Source organism: Lipophrys pholis, assembly GCF_963383615.2.
Source record: "Lipophrys pholis genome assembly, chromosome: 10".
NCBI lineage: Eukaryota > Metazoa > Chordata > Actinopteri > Blenniiformes > Blenniidae > Lipophrys > Lipophrys pholis.
This window is the reverse complement of record NC_137640.1, coordinates 21,518,670-21,538,895: the sequence shown is the minus strand read 5'-3', so window position 1 is coordinate 21,538,895 and position 20,226 is coordinate 21,518,670. Positions and strand designations below refer to the sequence as shown.

The 20,226-nt window shown below is 40.1% G+C and overlaps 1 protein-coding gene across 1 annotated transcript in view; it reads left to right on the top strand.

Annotated features, from left to right (window-relative positions):
• The first annotated feature begins 60 nt into the window (after positions 1 to 60).
• abca7 (ATP-binding cassette, sub-family A (ABC1), member 7) overlaps positions 61 to 20,226 on the top strand; it is a 42,623-nt gene continuing 22,457 nt past the window's right edge. Inside the window, exons 1-29 of the mRNA XM_080474123.1 lie at positions 61 to 146; positions 1,159 to 1,256; positions 1,637 to 1,730; positions 2,267 to 2,408; positions 3,269 to 3,393; positions 5,545 to 5,663; positions 6,111 to 6,308; positions 6,602 to 6,694; positions 7,003 to 7,240; positions 8,431 to 8,570; positions 9,160 to 9,276; positions 9,370 to 9,567; positions 9,830 to 10,035; positions 10,309 to 10,485; positions 10,924 to 11,146; positions 11,310 to 11,531; positions 12,315 to 12,519; positions 13,065 to 13,178; positions 14,120 to 14,291; positions 14,480 to 14,611; positions 15,366 to 15,505; positions 15,608 to 15,745; positions 17,426 to 17,670; positions 17,828 to 17,885; positions 18,003 to 18,205; positions 19,114 to 19,240; positions 19,352 to 19,375; positions 19,647 to 19,792; positions 19,962 to 20,086. Of these exons, the coding sequence (XP_080330249.1) occupies positions 1,191 to 1,256; positions 1,637 to 1,730; positions 2,267 to 2,408; positions 3,269 to 3,393; positions 5,545 to 5,663; positions 6,111 to 6,308; positions 6,602 to 6,694; positions 7,003 to 7,240; positions 8,431 to 8,570; positions 9,160 to 9,276; positions 9,370 to 9,567; positions 9,830 to 10,035; positions 10,309 to 10,485; positions 10,924 to 11,146; positions 11,310 to 11,531; positions 12,315 to 12,519; positions 13,065 to 13,178; positions 14,120 to 14,291; positions 14,480 to 14,611; positions 15,366 to 15,505; positions 15,608 to 15,745; positions 17,426 to 17,670; positions 17,828 to 17,885; positions 18,003 to 18,205; positions 19,114 to 19,240; positions 19,352 to 19,375; positions 19,647 to 19,792; positions 19,962 to 20,086 (4,187 nt within the window). The 5' untranslated portion in view covers positions 61 to 146; positions 1,159 to 1,190. The remainder of the gene's footprint in view (positions 147 to 1,158; positions 1,257 to 1,636; positions 1,731 to 2,266; positions 2,409 to 3,268; positions 3,394 to 5,544; positions 5,664 to 6,110; positions 6,309 to 6,601; positions 6,695 to 7,002; positions 7,241 to 8,430; positions 8,571 to 9,159; positions 9,277 to 9,369; positions 9,568 to 9,829; positions 10,036 to 10,308; positions 10,486 to 10,923; positions 11,147 to 11,309; positions 11,532 to 12,314; positions 12,520 to 13,064; positions 13,179 to 14,119; positions 14,292 to 14,479; positions 14,612 to 15,365; positions 15,506 to 15,607; positions 15,746 to 17,425; positions 17,671 to 17,827; positions 17,886 to 18,002; positions 18,206 to 19,113; positions 19,241 to 19,351; positions 19,376 to 19,646; positions 19,793 to 19,961; positions 20,087 to 20,226) is intronic.

Genomic DNA, 20,226 nt, shown 5'->3' with positions numbered 1-20,226 from the left:
GTTTCGACCAATCAGCTTCGCCGGTGGGGCGGACCTTCTCCTGCTTACACTTGCTGTCTCAAGTCTGGTGAGTCAATGTCAAGCTACTTGCCGCTGGTCTGGCTGAGGAGTCCGGAGCCGTTTTTAATCACCTTTATCACAGAAAGGTAATCATTAACAGCGAGTTCACACTGAGGAGCTCATTACTAAGTGTGTTTATTGTGTTTTTGAGGAGGCCCGTTTAGGCGATAACAGTGTTTCTGTGAAGGATGCTAATTGAAGGAAGCTAGCCGCAAACTCCCTTTTTAGTTTTGTTTACCTTTTTATCAAAACAAATGTCAGCGATTTGTACGTCGACAGAAGATGGATGAGTTTTCTCCATTGATTGGCAAGGATGGGGCAGTGCAACAGGAACCCGCTAATGTTTTGGTGCAGCTGCCAAGCAGGAAATGGAGCCACTTCATAGGATGTGTTGGTCACAATAGTTGCTGAAACTGCACAACATCGGCAGAGTCTCGTAGTGTCAGTACATGAATGCAGAACGCTGGTTCAATTGCAATGGAAATGAGCCTGACCACATAAATACGTGGCTTTCACCCCTTGCAGCTTCAGATTATATACTACAAGAAGCAATGCCAGAGCAAAAGTGAATGTCTGCGAGGACAGGTAAGCTGTTTGGATCAGGAGGATTTCAGGATAAAGCAGGGGATTGTCAGAGTTGAGCAGATCACAATGGCCACAAAAGACCAAACGAAACTGACAACAGTCACGGACAGAGGCCTTCTGGGAATGTCCCAGAGGGAGGGATGACTTTCTTCCACATAGTTTATCAGAAATGGAAACGAAACACAGCAGAAACAATGTTACATGAAACAATGTGGATACAGTATTAGTGCAAAATCATAATTCACTCCTTTATGCGGTGCAGTGCAGTTGAACTGCGTACAAAGTTCTGTCATCATTTGAAACACATTTTTACTCATTCTGACCAAGATTTGCTTGCTGATTCCAAAAATGTGTCCCTCTCATGATGCTGAACACTGATATGTCATGTGACAAAAATAACTCCAGTTGTGATATCAGTAGGAATTTGCAACCACATGTGTGTCCTAAAAGTTTGTGGTCCTATTATTGTCTTGCTAAGATGGTTTTTCACCTCACCACATTTTGTTTTTCAAGATCCCGTCATGGTGAGGTAGCTGCTGGAAGCAATGGGGTTTATCAAACAGCTGGTCCTCCTGCTCTGGAAGAACATCACATACCGTAGAAGGAACAAGGTAGACCACCCCTCTTTCTCCTGAAAAGAAAAACACTTTAAAATGGGAACTTTCTGAACCGAGATAAGAGCTTAGTTTGATTACTCTTATTGACAAATCCAAAATATTTGACCTATTCCACTGATTAAAAACGTTGTTTCTCAACAAACTATGGTAATGCTAAGATGTGAGTATAAGTAGTTGTAGTATAACAAGTGCAAATAAATATATAACGAGACACGGCTTTGATATTAATGAGACAAAACTTTATTTGAACTATAGTGCACTAATTACTATGTAGTAACGTGCCTCCGTATGAAGTTTCATGAAGCAATAAATGTGTGAGTTGGTAGTTCTGCTCGCTGAAGCTTTCAGATTATATATATTTTTTCCTCATGCAGATCCAGCTGATCATCGAGCTCCTCTGGCCACTCTTCCTCTTTGTCATCCTCATCTCTGTTCGTCATTCACACCCACCATATAAACAGAGCCAATGTGAGTAATGTTATCGTATTTGTGCTCTTCATTCACACACACACACACACACACACACTAACACACACACACACACGCACACGCACACGCACACACAGTGTCTTCCAGGTCTGAAAAAAGGCCCTTTGCCAACCACCTAAAGAGGATTAACTCTTTCTGAGTGTCTCTTTTCCACACAGGCACGTTGGCTTTTCTGAACTGCTGCTGATCTTGTCTAATACGTTGTGGTTTAACCGAGGGTGACATAACATGTCTACATAAGAAAGACACAACATGAAAAGATGTAGCTCAGCATCAAACTGTTGTCATCCATGTTTTTATTTCACTAATATTTGATATTTCCCATACAATTCAGTTTTTATGTTATGATTTATGTAGTTTTTAATGATTTTATCCTATTTTTTAGACACCTCACTTATAATGCAATAACTATTTGGGCATTGTTTTCCGGGTCACTCACACAGTATTTTCTTTGTTTCGAGTCTCAGGCCTAATCCCCTTTTGCTTGACTGTTTTTGTTTCTCCTCCGCTTGTAGGTCACTTTCCAAACAAAGCCTTGCCATCCGCAGGTGCCTTGCCCTGGATTCAAGGCATTATCTGCAACATCAACAACCCCTGCTTCCACAACCCGACTCCAGGAGAGACGCCCGGCCAAGCTGGAAACTTTGACAATTCCATGTAGGTGGATTCAAAGCAGGTCGACTGTAAGAAGTGGTGGAGTAGACACAGTGGTCCTACTTACACGCAGAAATCTGAGTAGATTTGAAATAATAAAATCTTCAATGATCAAGAAAGCTGCAGTTTTGCACCATATAATGTAAAACTCCATCAAGAGATGCAGCCACTTTGAGAGTCTTCAACTTGTTTGCTGACTAACAGGTGAAGCCCAGTTCTATGCAGAGCTCCATCAAGATGATGTCATTTCTACTGTAAGAACTCACTAAACACAATGAGTTGAAGAATCTATAGGCTATATGAGGAGACTTACAGGAGTTTTATTTGAAGATTCTTTGAGGCAACATGTTTAGATCTCCTCCCTTTGAGATGTGCATATCCATCATATTCAACACTGTTTTTTCATTAGAAGAAGTGTCGCTTCAGCAGCTCTCTCACATAAGTCGTTTCAAATTGCAGTGGAGATTTGGCCACTAAATGCCGTTTTTGGCTGTTTTTATTTTTTTAATTTAAAAATCACATGTAATGTAAAAAAAAAAGTCGGAATTTTTAAAAGAATGAAACTATCATTTCTTTTAATCGGGATTATTGTTAAGCTGAAAGAAGGAGTGGAGCCTGCTAGTAAAACTCTCTGTTAACCAGTTGGTCAACATACCCAACCTCACCATCCTCAAGGATAGAAACTATGAGCTCACAGATTTTTTTTCCCTGCTCGGTATTGGGCCTCACTCTTTGTGATAGAGTGATGAGCTTAGCCATCCGGGAGAGACCCATGTAGAATAAGTGGGAAGGAAAATGGTGTTTACAAATAGAAGTACTGTATTGTGATTGTGTCTTGACCCCTCTCTGTCCTTCTCTCTTAGACTGTCACGTCTGTTTGTGGATGCTCAGACCGTCTTGTCCTACAGTGGAAACCGGAGCTTCTCCGGCTTTCAGGAGCTGATGGAAAGTGTGCAGAAACTGGGAGAAAGAAGTGGAGGCTGGCCAAGTACTGCAGTTTGTTTTTTCAGCTCTTAGAAAAAAAATATATACTTTGGAGCTCTATATGTACAATCAGACAAAATGAAAAGTAAATAAGGACACTTGTTCAGAGTGGCACATTGTCCAGCAGAGGATCAGTTGACACTATTAGCAGAAAAGGCTATTGGTTTTCATTAAATGGTGTGTAATGAACGAGTCTAAAAGGTGGGGCAAGTGAAACACAGAATGAACATAAGTCAAAGATGTCTTTAAGCTTGCCTCCCAAGATAAAGAATAAATAATTCATATGAAGAAATTCGATCCAGCCATGGCTCATGTGGCTTAGATGAGGGCGATTATGTGATGGAGGACAGAAAGTCAACAGTGTTTGATTCAAACACTAAAACTTAAGGAAGAAGCATCAATGAGGGTTCAGTTTGTTCAATGGATGGACTTTTCTCAGAAACTTCCTTTTATGCCAAAATGGTTTACATATCCATTTGCTGATTCTCAAACGAGAAAATCTTTTTTATTCTTAAATCTTTAAAAAAAGATCTGCTGGAATATACAAACAGAGAAATGCCAGGTAATTCAGGTTAAACTCCCTGTTGGCTGTTCACAACAGAAGAACATAGAAATGCATTCAAATTTGACTTTTTTCAAACTTATCTAGGCAGAATTGTCAAGGCACAGTAACAAACAGGAGCTGATCTTTACAAATATGCTAAAAAAAAAACAACTAAACTGCTGAGAGACAAGATGAACATGCATTAGAGCTGCTGTGTACACTGGACGCAGTGTTTGAATTTCCTCTTCCTGCTGTGGCCAGATAGAGTTACACCACTGCACCGACAAACAATAGAATGGATGAAAGCTGGTTTTCAATGTTTTGTTTGATGAATTCCACATGAACATGTTCTGCCTCAAAAGGTCCTGAGCCATTCATACTGAAAAGGAAAACCGTGACTGTTAAGGTGTGCTCAGTGGTTTTTATAAGATATTATCTTCAAGCGATATAAGTAAGACTTTGAATCTCACAAGGGATCTGTGAAATCAACATTAGTCTTTGTCTTAAGATGCTTAGAACCATATAATTAAACCTTTTTTTATCACTCAGGTATCCGCTCTCATCTCACAAACAGAGGAGTGTGAAGTAATGTCGTAACTTTGGCTCATATCACATTTTACGAGTTTATTTCCATCATAATGATTATCAGATGGCATCATAACTAGCGCTCCCTGACATGTTGGAAGATTGATAATCCTCCACAACATTTTGAAGCAACATGCAATATAAGACCAGCTTAATTTATTGAACAATGGGGACATTAAAGTGATGCAACAAGGACATTTATAAAAAAAAAAAAAAAACTGGGAGCAATAAGAAGTCACACATTTTGAGCAATAGGAAACAAAAACAGTCAAAACTGTTAAGATTTTAAATAAATGTTTTTAAGTTTTAATGATTTTATCAAAGTAAACAACTAATAAACCAAAAAAAATAGTCCTCCAGTTGATAGATGTGTGTGTCTGTCTCTATATCATGGGTGTGTTCTTGCTTCTCAGTTTTCACCCACATAAAGCAGCACTTTAGAAAATCTAGTGTGTCGCCAACCAGACAGAACTCAGTTATTGGTGTTGGATTATGCTTTTAGAGATCGAGACTAAACCGTCTGCCTCTGAGCTAAATGCAGTTTGATTAGATCTGTTTGCATTTTTGCAGATTATTTGCAACTTGTACAATAGTGTAGTTACCCACTGAAATCCAAATAACACAAAGTCGAAATAACTTTCGCTTGGCATGTAAATGAGACATATGAAAAGCATTTTGTGGAGAAAATCAATGAGCCTAAGGCAAGAAACAACCCGAGACCACTTTTCCTTGCTTCTAAGCCTCAAGCAAGACAGTAGGAGAATAATACTGAAGAAAGTTACAGTATGAACTAATAAAAAAGAACATCTGGAAGTCTCCAATATATGACAGATTTAATTTATAGAAATGCACAACATCTATAGTTCCTCAAACTGGTTGTTGGTATCGTTCTGCTGGAACAAACCTGTCAGCGGCTTTTATTTCAGACGATTTAAAAGGATTGGATTTGGTAATTCTAGTGTGGACTTTTAGGCTTTGGTGTGTTTTATTTTCTTTGCATTGAAGTTAATATTTTGAATGCTTTAGATCTCCCGGTGAGAGAGTGTCTGAGGGCCAATGAGACGTTCTCCACCTTCCTCCTGACGAACAGCAGCTTGTCACCTGAGACTGTGGACCAGCTGCTGAGGGCACGGCTTAACTTTCAGGTACATTCGCCAACTTTATTCCTCATTTACGAAACGTGTTTATTTGTGTAAAGCAAAAGTTTACTAAAGCCCCGTCAACATAGTGTTTTGTGACTATATGTCGACCTGAGATGCAAAACTTATTCAGCTTTGAAATAAACATTAAATTAATGCAATTTATAATTATATCAATAGTAACATAACATTTCAAACCGTCCCCTAACAGTTAGAAAATAGATAACATTATTCTATACTGATTTAATTGATTCGATCAAATAAAGCTGGAAATCAGTAAAGAATAATAATCAAGACTTGGAAAATATGAAGTCAATTTCAAAATATAGAAATCTGATCTTTAGGATGTCCTCATGGTGTCGCTCTGGAGCTGAATGATTTATTCTCCTGCTGTTCTTCTTTCTGTTATGTAGTTATTTGTCTCACAACGTGAATTCATTTTGTGTCGCTCAGGTTTCTCTGACCGGACTTCAAATGCAGCTGAAGGACTTGGTGTGTAATGCAAGCGTACTGAGGCAGTGGCTGACGGTGGACGGAGGAGAAGCTGCCATGAACGACCTCCAGACTCGGCTGTGTGACCAGCCTGCTGACGTTCTGCAGGAGGCGGAGCGCCTCTTTCTGTCTCAACTCGACCTGACCAAATTCCTCACGGTAGACTCCAGTTAACGGGGAAACCTGTGTTCTGCAAAGAAGCGTTATCGTATGTTGAATGTCGCTGATATTATCGTGATATAATATTCACTTGGCATTATATGTATGTACTTCATAAGAGCACTTTATCAGTGCATGCGTGTACTTTGTACAGCTTTGTACAAACTATGTTGTTGCTTTAAACTTTGCGTTTACATTTAACATGCACAGCAACAATCAAGCTTTCTAATTTCTAAATCTTCCCAAGGAGTTTACTGATTTCCCACTGGTAATATTCTCTGCTTCTCCTCCAGAGAGAGCGTCTGATGGCCAATGCTGGAGACCTCAGGTCCATCAGTCAGGCCGTCACATCCATTTCTCAGGAGCTTGCTGTCCTCATGGATGATGTAAGAACGCACATTTCTTTGTTGCCTTTCTATGCCACTGCGTTGTATAAATTACAAACGGCACATTTGTCGTTGAATCCCTGTAAATTAAACGGACCAATCTATCAGTGGCTGCTTTGTGAACTTGAGATTCTTTAACCATTATTTTAAAACCTTGTGTAGCTTTGTATTATTTTGTGTTTCTAATTATGAAATGTTTTGGTTGTGATGCTTTTCCACCAGTTTTATGCCTTCAATCTAGCTCTTTTATGTTTCGTGTCCCCTCTTTAAATTTATTTTCGCACTCTTCTCATTCTTTCTTCCTCCAGTTCTCCTCCCTCTCCAGTTTTGCAGAGATGAGTGCAGCACTTCAACTTCTGTCTCCAGAAAATCGCACAGCATTCCCCAGAGAAAGTTTCAGAGCGTTCTCAAGAATCATGTGCGGTCACCCAGAGATTGGAGGCGAACGCATCCCCTCCCTAAATTGGTATGAAGACAATGACATCAAGTCTTTCTTGGGCAAGAACGGCACTGAGGACCTGGACCTAAACGGTGACAACAACACAAGTAAGATTCTTTGCAAATCGGAGAACGTCTTTGGCTTTGCTGTACGATATGAAAGAGTGCAGAACATTTTCCATAGTTTAGATTGCTTTTTTTTTTTTTCCAACACCTCAGTTTCACATTTCCTTGAAATTATATCTCAGAGTAAAACAAAAGTTTGAGAACTAAAGGTCTAGACAAGGATAAAGGGACAGAGGAGGAAAAATGTGCATGAGCATTACAGAAGACAGATTAGTGTGGAGAGGATAAATTGTTTACATATGTTTGGCAGTGTTGTTTTGGTTAAAGTTATACCTTCCTCCCCTGATAATCAGAGTCACAAAGATTGAAATATCTGAAAGCCCAGAGCAAGAGAGACCGTGTTTGTGACCCATCTTTTCCGGTGTGACTCCCTGTGTGGCAGGAATGCTTCTGAGTCTCTGCTGGTTTGTGTGTAATTAGGACAGATTGTTAATAATAACATTTAGCTTAGAAAATAAGGAAACATGTCTCTTGAAGGTTAAGACCAAGGCTGCTGGGAGGCTATGAAGACTTACTAGCTGTTTGGCATTGAGAGAAAAGATGGGCTGATTTTTTAATGAGAAAAATCTACATACCCATTTTCTTTACAAATGTTTCACTGTGAAAAAGGGACATAAACAGCCTTTCTACTGTATAAGAGTCATTGTAGGTCAAAAAGTCAACAGCGGATGGTTACTGTTGATCTTTGTACCTTTTTTTGAATGAGTGGCTATTATATTGTTGGATTTTTTTTTGTGAGGTTGACGAGAACTGAAGGTAGTGTGCAAAATTCTTTGTTGTTATTTTCTGTGTGTGTGTGTGTGTGCGTGTGTGCGTGTGTGTGTGTTTTAAAGCAGATTTGAGATTGAACAGAGTATTTTGTTCATGTAATCCCAAAGAACTGTGTTTTCCTACTCATTTAAGGACCAAGTCAGTAACGGTCATATGAGGGTTGATATATTTGAGATGTGTAATGCCTTGACTGATCCATGCTCTGGTTTTTTGTTAACCAAGAAATCAGGACTTGACAGTTATCCTTTTGTTTACCTCTTCTCATGTGGTTTGACTTTCTGTAAACAATCATAATGCGAAAGGAAATTTAGGGACAACAACACTATCACCTCAGTGTCAAAGAGAAGGAAACTTCTTTGTGCACACTGGTAACAACTCATGTGCTTCACTTCTCCTTGCAGCTCCATTCTGTAAAAGTTTGATCCAGGGTCTGGAGTCCAACCCTCTGTCTCGCATCGTGTGGAGAGGGATCAAACCTCTGTTCATCGGAAAGCTGCTCTACACACCAGACACTCCTGCAGTGCAGCAAGTCATGAAAGAGGTACAAGAAACAAAGCTCAGACTCTCTGGATTTGACCTGTTGTGTAACGAGAAGATGTTACTTTAAAGGCTTTTCATAAAAAAAATATAAAACATTATCCACAAATGAAAGCAGGTGGATTTATTCAACCTCTGTTGCCTGGTTAATCTGTGACACTTGCAATATATTAACATTCACTGTTCACTGTACACATGTGAGATTTTACTCAATAAACAACATAAATAGTGTGTCATCACTTTTAGCATTTTCACTTCATTGATCTGCTTTTGTTCGATCTTACTTCGGACCTGAGAAGAACTTTTCCTACAATATTTACTTTTTTGAGGTTGTAGTTTGCAATTGTGTTTAGCTTCAGTGCTTTACATTTAGATGTGTTTCTAATATTAGTTTGGTAAAAGCAGAACATAACACAGACCTGTTGCACTGTATCATTTTTGGGTTTACATGTGTGCCTAATAAGGTGGTCTATGAGGGCATTTTTCAGGGGAATTTGTGGGGTACTTTTGAGCTTGGCAAGTTTTGGACCTTACTCTTGCGCTTGTTAAGTAACCCATCAGTTTATGCTGACATTAAGTTGTTTCTTTTGAAGGTGAACAAGACTTTCGAAGACCTGCAGATTATCCAGGAACTGAATGACGCCTGGATTGAAGTTGGGCCACGGATCAAAAGCTTCATGGAAACCAGTGTGCAGATTCAGCTGCTGCAGGTGTGACCCAACAGGCGCCCTCTCAATACAGGAGGAAAGAGCTGCGATGCTGGAAATCCATCTCTCATTTACACTATGTTGTGTGTGAACCAGGATTTGTTGAAGCGCCCAGAGATTGCCGTGTTGGTCAACTTGCGTCTGGAGAATACCCCATGGACAGCCTCGCGCATTGCTCGTTTCCTGTCAACGCCCTCTGCGGACACTCCAAGGAAGCCTGGAGCCCCGCCGACCTGGCTGGACATCTACAATGACCTCACTCACACAATCACCACTTTGGCACAAATCACTGAGGTTATCTTCTTTTGATGTTCTATTTCTCATCCATGCTGTTCTCGTAATATTCAAGAAAGTTCGTTCCTCGCCTGAATATATACCACAGCATGAATTATTCTACTTTGAAATTTCCCCCAAATACTTTTAAAGTTGTACATAGGGAGAAAAATGTGAATTTGTTGTTTTTACTGCTCACAAACTTTTATTTTTCAGGTGTTGTTTTCTGACTGTGAGATTTTCTTCCTTGCCTTTAGCTGTTTTAACCTTTTCTCGCCTGTAGTGCTTCTCCCTGAACAAACTGGAAGGACTGGAGTCTGAGGCTCAGCTGGTGAACAGAGCCCTGGAGCTGTTGGAGGACAGGCAGTTCTGGGCAGGTGTGGTTTTCCTGCTGCCCAACACATCCTCGGATAAGCTGCCTCCCCATGTTGTCTACAAGATCCGAATGGACATTGACGACGTGACCAGAACCAACAAGATCAAGGACAGGTACTGAAGCTTACCCGAATCTCTTCCTTAACTCTTTCTCTTGTTTTCCAAAGTAGAAAAAGCTAAACCTATCTTTTTCTCTTATACTCTATACTTATAATCATGGTGAGTGGTTGCCTCGTGGCAAAGTTGTCGGTTTGTGACTGAATGTCACTGCTAATGATCTTTTAGAATCGTATCAATATCCTGTTCAGTTGTGAAGATGTGTCTTACTGTAGAGAGATTCTGTTTTCAGCGCCTATGTTTTAACGCTACTCCTTTTTTTCTCTCTAGGTTTTGGGATCCCGGTCCCGCTGCTCACCCCTTCAGTGATATGCGCTACATTTGGGGGGGCTTCGTCTATGTTCAGGACCTCGTGGAGAGAGCTGTGACCCGCATCTTAACTGGAGTTCAGCAGACTACTGGCATCTACGTCCAGCAAATGCCCTACCCATGTTATGTAGATGATGTGTGAGTGATGCATAGTCTTAAATAAATGAAATCACCGGGAGTATCAAAATAGCCAGACTGTGTTAACTAGTTTACCTTTACTCAGTTGCACCCAGGTAAAAAATACAGGTATGATTGGCTTCATTTCTCTGTGTTATTAATATAGATAAAGCAGGTGGGAAATATCAGTGGATCCTTTAGATGTTACTTTTCTATTTCTGTTTGGATAAAGACATTTGAGAACTTAAGCTCTGATTTTAACTTTTCTTTCTCCCATCTCCTGACACTGGTCTGGTTTACTTGAACTCATCAGTGAGGCTTATTAACATTTAATGAACAATTTGGAGAGAAAAAAAACACTGAAAAGTGTATTTTCCATTTTCAAAATCTGTCTGGTTTAATTTATTCATGCCATCCACTGCATCTTTGCTTTGCTTAATTACCACCTACTTCTGACAGTTTTCTTCGAGTGCTGAACCGCTCCCTCCCGCTCTTCATGACACTGGCCTGGATCTACTCAGTGGCCATGATCATCAAAGGTGTGGTGTACGAGAAGGAGGCGAGGCTGAAGGAAACCATGAGGATCATGGGTCTGGGAACTGGAACACTTTGGCTCAGCTGGTTCATCAGCAGCATCGTTCCTTTTCTGATCTCTGCAGCATTTCTTATTGCTCTCCTCAAGGCAAGACAACCAGCCCCTGTAAAATGCATGTTATAAACGAGAATCCTCAAAACATAGTTATGAGTAGAAAAATCTTATAGAAATAAATATATATGTATTTGACTGGTTTATATGTTCAGCTGCTGTCTCCTGTCCACTGACAGTGTACCTCTGTTTTGTCCAGTGGGGTGACATCTTGCCGTACAGTGACCCAGCCGTTGTCTTCTTCTTCCTCACGGCCTTTGCCACTGCCACAATCATGCAGTGTTTCCTCATCAGTACCTTCTTCTCAAAGGCAAACCTGGCCGCTGCCTGTGGTGGGCTCATCTACTTCAGCCTCTACCTGCCCTATGTCCTGTGTGTCGCCTGGAGAGACCACCTCAACACCACACACCGGGTCTTTGCTGTAAGCCAATCAAACAGAAATGTTACATGTGTATACTACTATATGCCTCTTCCTAGAAAGAGCTGTCGTCTGTTGCTGCTGGGAATTCCGTGAATTGAATTGCACTGTAGCAGGTTTTAATGGTTCCTGTGATTCAGAGTGTGTCAATAATCAGTAAATGCTTTCAACTCTTCACCTCGCTGATTTGGTATTTGATTTATAACAGAGGTTTGAGTGCGAGAAATACATTTGTTGACAAACTCGATAATAAAACGCAATGATCTAAAACTGTGCACGCTAAGCACAGGACTAAATGGATGAACAGCACTCAAGTTAATGCTGTTGCTCCATGATGGCCATTCATTTCCAAAGGATGCTGCACTTGGAACAGCTTCAATCATCCATCTTCTTTACTACCTTGTCTAACTTAGCATCACAGGGGGCTAGAGTCAGTCTCCACTGACTGGTGGTGAAGGCAGGATACACCCTGGACAGATCAATCGGTCCATCATTTGGCAAACACTCAGACAAATACGATAAGACATACTTTGTGTCTGTAAAAAGAAAAACAGAAAGAAAGTAAACCCATGCACCCACAGGGAAGCGTGCTAAATACACACCAAAAGAGGCCTAAACACAACCAGGACTCAAACTGTGGATATTGTTGTTGCACATTGACGTGTCCTTGAACAAGACACTGAAACCCAAACTGCTTCCAATGGGTAAATGTGGCTAATCAGTGGAAAAATGCTATGAAAGTTAAATCTGTTTACTATTTATAATATACATGTTTGCTTCTTTCAGAGTTTCCTCTCCCCTGTGGCCTTTGGCTTTGGTTGTGAGTATTTCTCTCAGTATGAAGAGCAAGGTGTGGGCATCCAGTGGTACAACCTGCGCTCCAGCCCCCTGGAAGGAGACACCTACAACTTTACTACCTCCATAATCATGCTTTATGTAGACGCCTTCATCTATGCCATTGCAGCCTGGTACATCGAAGCAGTGTTTCCAGGTATGAAGACAGTGGCTTTATTGCAGCTGGACACAATAGAAGTACAGTGAAAAGATTAAACCAAGCATGTGTCAAAAGCTAAAAAATAGTATTATCATTTTTATTTTCCGTCAGAGCAGGTTACGAACTGTCAGAGAGGAAGAGACACTTTAGGAGAACAGTTAATTAAAACTGAAAAGCTGTATCTTCAACATGATGTCATCGGTTATTATAAAGGCTGAAATGTCAAAAGTAATGGTTGACTGTAGATTTATTAATATTTTAGTTTAGGGTTTTTTTTTTGTCTCTGTTCTGTTTTTGTGTCCAATATCCATGTATTATAAAGTGATTTGCAAAACACTGTTATTGCTCTTAGATCAATGAAAACAGGTTTAACCACATTTCTCAACCATCTTTAAAACATAATGTGGAGAAACGCCGTAAAATCCCCCCAAATTTTTTTTGAAATCAAAATCCGAACTTTCTCTTGCATTCTTTAGATACTATAATTTTACGTGCGCTGATTATTTGAAATTGTTTTTGTTGTTGTTGTCTGTTTTATACAGGTGAGTATGGGATCCCCAGGCCCTGGTACTTCATCTTTCAGGTCAACTACTGGGGTGGAGTTCCTCTTGAAGCAGGCATGCCAATCCCACCTGCACCTACAGAGCAGGATGAAGGTACGAGATGCTGCTCTCTTTCTCTATCAAGTTACACTCTTTTCTGTCACAGCCCTCTAAAAGGAGGTTTGAAAAAGGAAGCCACATGAGTGATATGTAGTTGTTTATTTGATGGACTTAATCTGTCAATCTGCCCAGCGACACATTTTGGCAGTAGGCAGCTTCACACAGCCTTCTGCCTCTCGCTGAGCTGTTCATTCCAGCTGAAAGACGGCACTGGTTTGTAATCTTAAAACGATTAAGTACCAATTAGATTAATGAGCTGAGACTATAAACCCATTAATTCAAAGGTTTGAGAAAGTAAGGAGACTGAAGTTCAATTTAAGCAACAGTCCAGACTTCATGTCACACTGTTAGGTCTGAGCCCCGATACTCACAATCTTTCTTGTTCACATTTGTTTCCCTGTTGCCGTTCACACATTCTGATTTCTGTTCATTTATCACTCTTTGTACCACATGCTATGGTCAACCTCTACAAAAGCCTGTTAAGAACACATGTATAGTGATCATACAAGAGAGAATTTCTAGGGTCAGTGGGGTTGAACATTTTTTTTGCCATTTAATTTTTTTTGTAATTCTAATTGCAATAAGACAATACAAGCTGTTAAATAAAGAAGAAAATAAATCTCAGTTTTCCGGTATAAAGTAACCTTTTTCCTGACTTTTGTGTAGTTCTGGCAATTCCTGAAAGCTACTGCACTTTTACTTTTGTCACTCGCTGACAATTGTCTTCATTTTACTGCCAGTAGGTGGAACAATACCAATTGAAATATAGATTAAGAAACAGGTTCACAATATATAAGCGCATAATTAGTAGAGAATACTTAGCTGTTGTCATTTATTCATGAACTATTCCAGAGTTTTATTTTAATTATCGTATAGTTGACATTTCTAGACTAGATAATATATTGCATTGATTGTGTGTTGATGTCTCTAAATAGACCACATTGAACCAGAGCCCAGCAATTTGATCCTGGGCGTGAGCATCAGAAATCTGGTGAAAATCTACAAGAAAGGGGCAAAACTGGCCGTCAACCACCTCAACCTCAAGTTCTTTGAGGGACAGATCACGTCTTTTCTTGGACACAATGGGGCCGGAAAAACCACCACCATGTAAGAGCTGAAAGAAAATATTTATTAGCAATTAGTGTTTCATTTTCTTGTGTGTGTCAATTCAGTTTTGTGTTGTTGTTGTTTTTTGTTTTTTTCTTCATTCACTGCAATGTGGTTCAGTAATAAATCTAAAATAGTGTCAGCGCTCCTGTAATTCCCTAACTTTGAGTGTTTCTGATGTTTGTCAGATCTGTCCTGACTGGCCTCTTCCCACCCACCACTGGGACTGTGTACATTAAGGGGATGGACATCCGTCATGACATGGATATCATCAGAAGAACGCTGGGAGTGTGTCCACAACACAATGTCCTGTTTGACATGTAATTCTCCTCCAAGTCTACTAACAATGTTCCTTGTCTTGACTTTCTCCCTTCACTTGTTTTTCTTTTCTAATTGAGCATTCAAAAACACACAATATTACATCAAGACGGAGCTCAATTATCCGATAATCTCCCAACCAGCCTGATATTTGACTCTTTTCTTAATAAACCATTGATACACACAAGATACAATTTATTTGCAACCTGAATTGATGCTTCCAATATATGATAGTACACATATTGTTGTTAATACTCTCTGAAAGGTGTCTAAATGCTATTTGAAGCCATTGGAAACCTCATAGATTGGCCATATCATTAATGTGCATTCAAGAATAGAAAACAACTAAAAAAAAAAACACTGCCTGTCTGGACAGAAACACAAAGTCCATAGAGGATTCTGTAGACTTTCACACAAAAAACTGTAATTTGATATAAATTATTAGTTACTGTTGTTACAGTGTTCTAAAGCTCTATTTTATATGTTCTCGAGGGCTCAGTGGCCTCAGTGAATTTCAATATTTCATTTCTAGAATACTGTCTTCTAAAGACTTGATGAGACTGAGTTCTGTCTGCTCGACAGATATTTGACAAGATGTCATTACTTCAAATTGAAGACTGTTATGTTGCAGATATTTTAAATGGAATTGACAATATAGAGAATAACATTGTAAAATGCTATGAACAAAAACAAAACATTTTCTTAAAGAAAAATAATTACGCCACAGCTTTGATCTTTTCACTTTATTTTTCGCAGTTTAACGGTGGAGGAGCATGTGTGGTTTTATGGCTGTCTGAAGGGCCTGTCAGAGGAAGAGGTTAACGATGAACTGGACACGTTGCTGGAGGATGTCGGCCTCCTGCACAAACGACATGAGCAGACCAAAAATCTCTCTGGTACAGACAATAGTTTCACTTCAGTGCGTGTAAAGGCTGAAAAGAAAAATCCAGTTTGACGTGATACATGTGTTCAAACTGCCTCTCTGTCTTGTCTGTTAGGAGGGATGCAGAGGAAGCTGTCAGTGGCAATAGCATTCGTTGGAGGTTCAAAGGTGGTCGTCCTGGATGAGCCCACCGCTGGCGTTGACCCCTATTCCCGCAGAGGAATTTGGGACCTGCTGCTTAAATACCGCAAAGGTATTGTACAGGGGCAACACAATCTTACTGTGGCTTCTGAACAGGGGGGGTATTTTTAATTCCTTCCCGAAGCAACCCGTGCCTCACATCAGAGCACATTTTATGTATAGAAATAAAGAAGTGTGTGTGTGTGTGTGTGTGTGTGTGTGTGTGTGTGTGTGTGTGTGTGTGTGTGTGTGTGTGTGTGTGTGTGTGTGTGTGTGTGTGTGTGTGTGTGTGTGTGTGTGTGTGTGTGTGTGTGTGTGGTATTTTATTAATTTATTGAGTGTTGATGTACATTTCGTCACATTCTAAATGACTCCACTATAATAAAAATGTCTAAACATTGTGTTAATCTACTAAGTAGGATATTAACAGAGGACGAGTTCAAACAACATTTTGTTGCTGGTTTAAATTACTACTTGAAGTGGCTGCTGAATATTTTTTTGATTTAAAACATCAATTTAAATACTAAAATCAAAATGAGGTACAATAAGAGCATATATACACATAAGCCTTTTGATTCTGAAAGATGTTTTTATGTTTAATTTTTAGTTCCATATTGCTTTTCTCCTGTTGGATTGCACCGAAATGAAATTCAGATTTTACCTATGTATTATTTTATTATTTCTCCCTGTATGCTGCGATCTTAAGTTAAATGTTCAGTCAGTGGTGTAGATTATTAAAACTTATGGTTTGACTCTGGCAGCAGTTTTCTCCCTGTCGTCTCTCTCCTCCGCTGCTGCAGCACTGGGACTTTTATGGCAAAATAACTCGGTTTTCGGTCTGTTGCCATAGTGACTCGCGGTGTTAGGGCTCCATTGATGATAGCTTTTTATCGTGGTTGTGCACGCGCTTAAATCAAGGTTCACATACTGATAGTTGATTGAAGTAATTCAGATCAGCTGTTCCGGAACCACAAGCTCTGAATTTCCCATCTCAGGGAGCGACTCAGAGGTTGTTGAACCTCCTTTCTGGAATACCCCCAGGAGGAATGAGAGAAAAACACATTTTGAAGCTCGTCAAATCATTATACCATGTGCTAAGACAAGATGCTTGCCTGCATGTACTAAAAAAAGCCAGACTGATTTTGGTATAAAAAAAAGAAAGAAAGAAAAGGTGACCTTTCTTATCATTTCTTGAACTGAAATGCACAATAGTGGACAGAAGCAAGTGCAAACAAAACATGATTTCCGATTGGTATAAAAGTCAGTTCTTTACTTTTCGGAGATGCTCTATTAAAATTGACTGGGTCACTGTTTTTTTCTCAAACTAAGCTTGAACTATAATGCTGGATTTCCTGATGCATACATAAACATGATTAATAGCTGTTAGGAGCCATAGACAGAACGACTTTAATTGACATGAATTTCACCTACAAAGTGGTTTTCCTCTTCTTTAGTAGCCCCTAAAAGACTTGACATTTTTAATCACATTGGGAGGAATTCGGGGTTCACGGTGTCTAGTTCACTCGACATATGGACACGGAGAGACGCGGAGATTGAGCTTTTTAACTGAGACGAGCTGCACTACCAACTGAGCAACAGTCGCTCCAAAATAAAACTGTATTTGTTTTATTTGTTTCATCATCCACTTTTTGATTTTTTTCCATGATTTGCTCTGAAAAATTAAGATGATTAATTCAAGTTTGCGAAAAGGCCAGAATTTGAACGTACATCGTGTCCTGTGTTCCTCCATCAGACCGGACCATCATCCTGTCCACCCACTACATGGATGAGGCAGAGCTGTTGGGGGACCGCATCGCGATAATCTCTCAGGGGAAGCTCTGCTGCTGCGGTTCTCCACTCTTCCTGAAATCCAAGCTGGGTTCTGGCTACTACCTCACTGTGGTGAAGAGAGAAGGCCTAGAGACTGGTACTCCCAGCAATTCTAGTATCTGCACCAGTACCAGCATCAGCACCAACAAGCTGCCTCCTCTCACCAAGGTTTACTGTTTTCACATTCTTCACTTCCAAGTTGAACATTGTTTTAGTTCATTGAGCATGGACAAGAACAAACTAAGAGACGTGGGCTTGCATTTATTTTAGAAATTACCTTGTTTCTTGATGTATTAAAGGTTCATAAGTAGGATTTGTGTTTCAGGACAGTGAATCATCCTTGAGTGAAGACACTGGGCTCGGCAGTGAGGAGAACAGCTCAAGTGAGTACTTGACTGCAGCCTGACCTCCCCACTCAGGAGGTCAATAAAATTCTGGATTCGATCGCTCTTTTTGCGAGACCCATGCTGATGTCGGACTCATCTCCATCTTCACGACAGACCTGGCAGCTTTGATGTCATTGGCTCAGAACTACATGCCAGGGGCAAAGCTGGTAGAAGAGTCCAGACGCGAGGCAGTGATCAACCTTCCCCAGACAGCCGCCAAGGACAGCAGCCTGGCAGTCTTCCTGTCAGAGTTGGATCAGAAGCTTGGTGAGCTGGGCGTCAGCAGCTACGGCCTGTCAGATAGCACGCTGGAGGAGGTGAGATACGCTTTCATTTAGCGATTATTCACCATACAGCCAACATGGTCAGGAAAAGAAAATGCATAACTAGTGTTTATATATGACTGATCCAGCACAAAATCCCTATTAAAATAGTCAAAACGGCCCCTATGGTTGACACACACCCCTTCTGGTTTGTTGAATTATTTTAAAACCTTCTTACCATTATTAAAGATGTACAAAATACATCAAATGAAAAGAAAAGTTGGCCTGCCAACTCTCAGGAACTGAAGGTGAAAGTCTACCCAGAAGTCTCTGGATTTTCCAAAGTTCAAAATTTTACATGGTGTTTGTTTAATTGAGCAATTTCAAATTAAAGTTTTTGTTGTATGGCTTTTGTGATCCATTGTCAATGAAAAGCGTGACTTGAGGTTTGATAGATTAATTCTTTTTCCATTAAATGTTAAAAAGCAGGTGGATTGGTTATATATAAAGGCTTATAGGCCTGCTGTCGACATGCTCTCACAATTGTTGTTCTCTGTACCTGATTTGATTATTTTCACAAGTTTGTCTTTGTTACCTTTCGGATACGTTAATTTCTTTAAAAAGATAAACAATAGACATTATTTATTCAATTTTTATCATGATTTCTTTTCTACCAGAGATGAGGCATGGTTAGAACCCATTGCACCCCAACATATGTTATAAATGAGCTAATTTAACTGGCTATTTCAATCAGAAAGTATTGACACAGCTTTTGTATTGAATTCATAATGAGAATAAAGATCAGTGAATGAGCAACATTAACTTGCTTTACGAAGCATTATGAAGTGACAATTAAAACTGTCTGCTCTAAGTGAATATTTTCTTCAAAATGTTTTGAACAGCATCTTGTTGCAATTGCAAACAGTTGAATAATTTATCATGGCTCCCCTGTTTGACTCCAGATCTTTCTGCGAGTGGCAGAGGAAAAGCCTGCGGACGCTGAACCAGATCTGCAGGCCGAGTCCAACCACGGTCAGCCATCGGCAGAGCAGAGAGCCGAGTGTCCTCCTGAAGAGGAACCTGAGGCAGGTGAGTACTCGCACTCAGAGATAAGTTGTTTGTATTTATTACACTTAATGCGAACAGTTGGCCTTCTGCTTCATCTTCCTTTTTGACGGTTTGTTTCCATAATGCTCCCAGGAAAGAAAAGGCTTCGTAAACAAGGTATCTCCAACTCACCTCTTCCTGGATCTTTAGAAATAAAGAGAAAGTCTTATTTTCCCCCAACAGAAAAATGTGTTTTCTTAATTTTATACTTTTAGAGTCATTCAACTTGAACCTTATTAAATAGACGTAAATTGAAATAAATATTATTACAAGGTGTAAAGCAGAGTCTTCATCATGTTGTGGTGTCAATATCTTTGTATCTGTCGATCCATTTATCCCGCCTCATGCGTCAGTGTAAGATATCCCACTGTGTATTTCCTGCTCACAGAGCCTCAGGAGACAGACCTGCTGAGCGGAGACGGCCGAGGTGGGGTTCCTCTGACCGGCTGGTGGCTGACGTGGCAGCAGCTGAGAGCTCTCTTCATCAAACGCTGGCTTTACGCTCGGAGGAGCCGCAGAGGACTCTTTGCTCAGGTGAGATAGCTCCGTTCAAAAGCAGAGGTTCATCAGATGACATCACACATCTGTGTGCACAAATCATGTTTGGACCATGAAATGTTTACTTTAATATTGCCAACTTATCATTACTACCATCAGAGGATTAAACATGTTATTGATCCTGAAGCTTTGGTTTCTGTTTCAGATTGCTCTTCCTGCCGTGTTCGTGCTTGTCGCACTGCTCTTCAGCCTCATCGTTCCTCCCTTTGGGAAGTATCCCTCTTTGCAATTGCATCCCTGGATGTACAAAGAGCAGTACACCTTCTTCAGGTAGGTCTGCACACCATTTTTTTCACAAGTGCTTTTCTTCAGCCTAGTCTGCTGTGAGTTTCTGTGGTCTGCTACTGAAAGGCACAGGTTACTGTCAAGGTCATTTTCCTCACTTAAATGTTATTTTGAAAGTCTCTCTC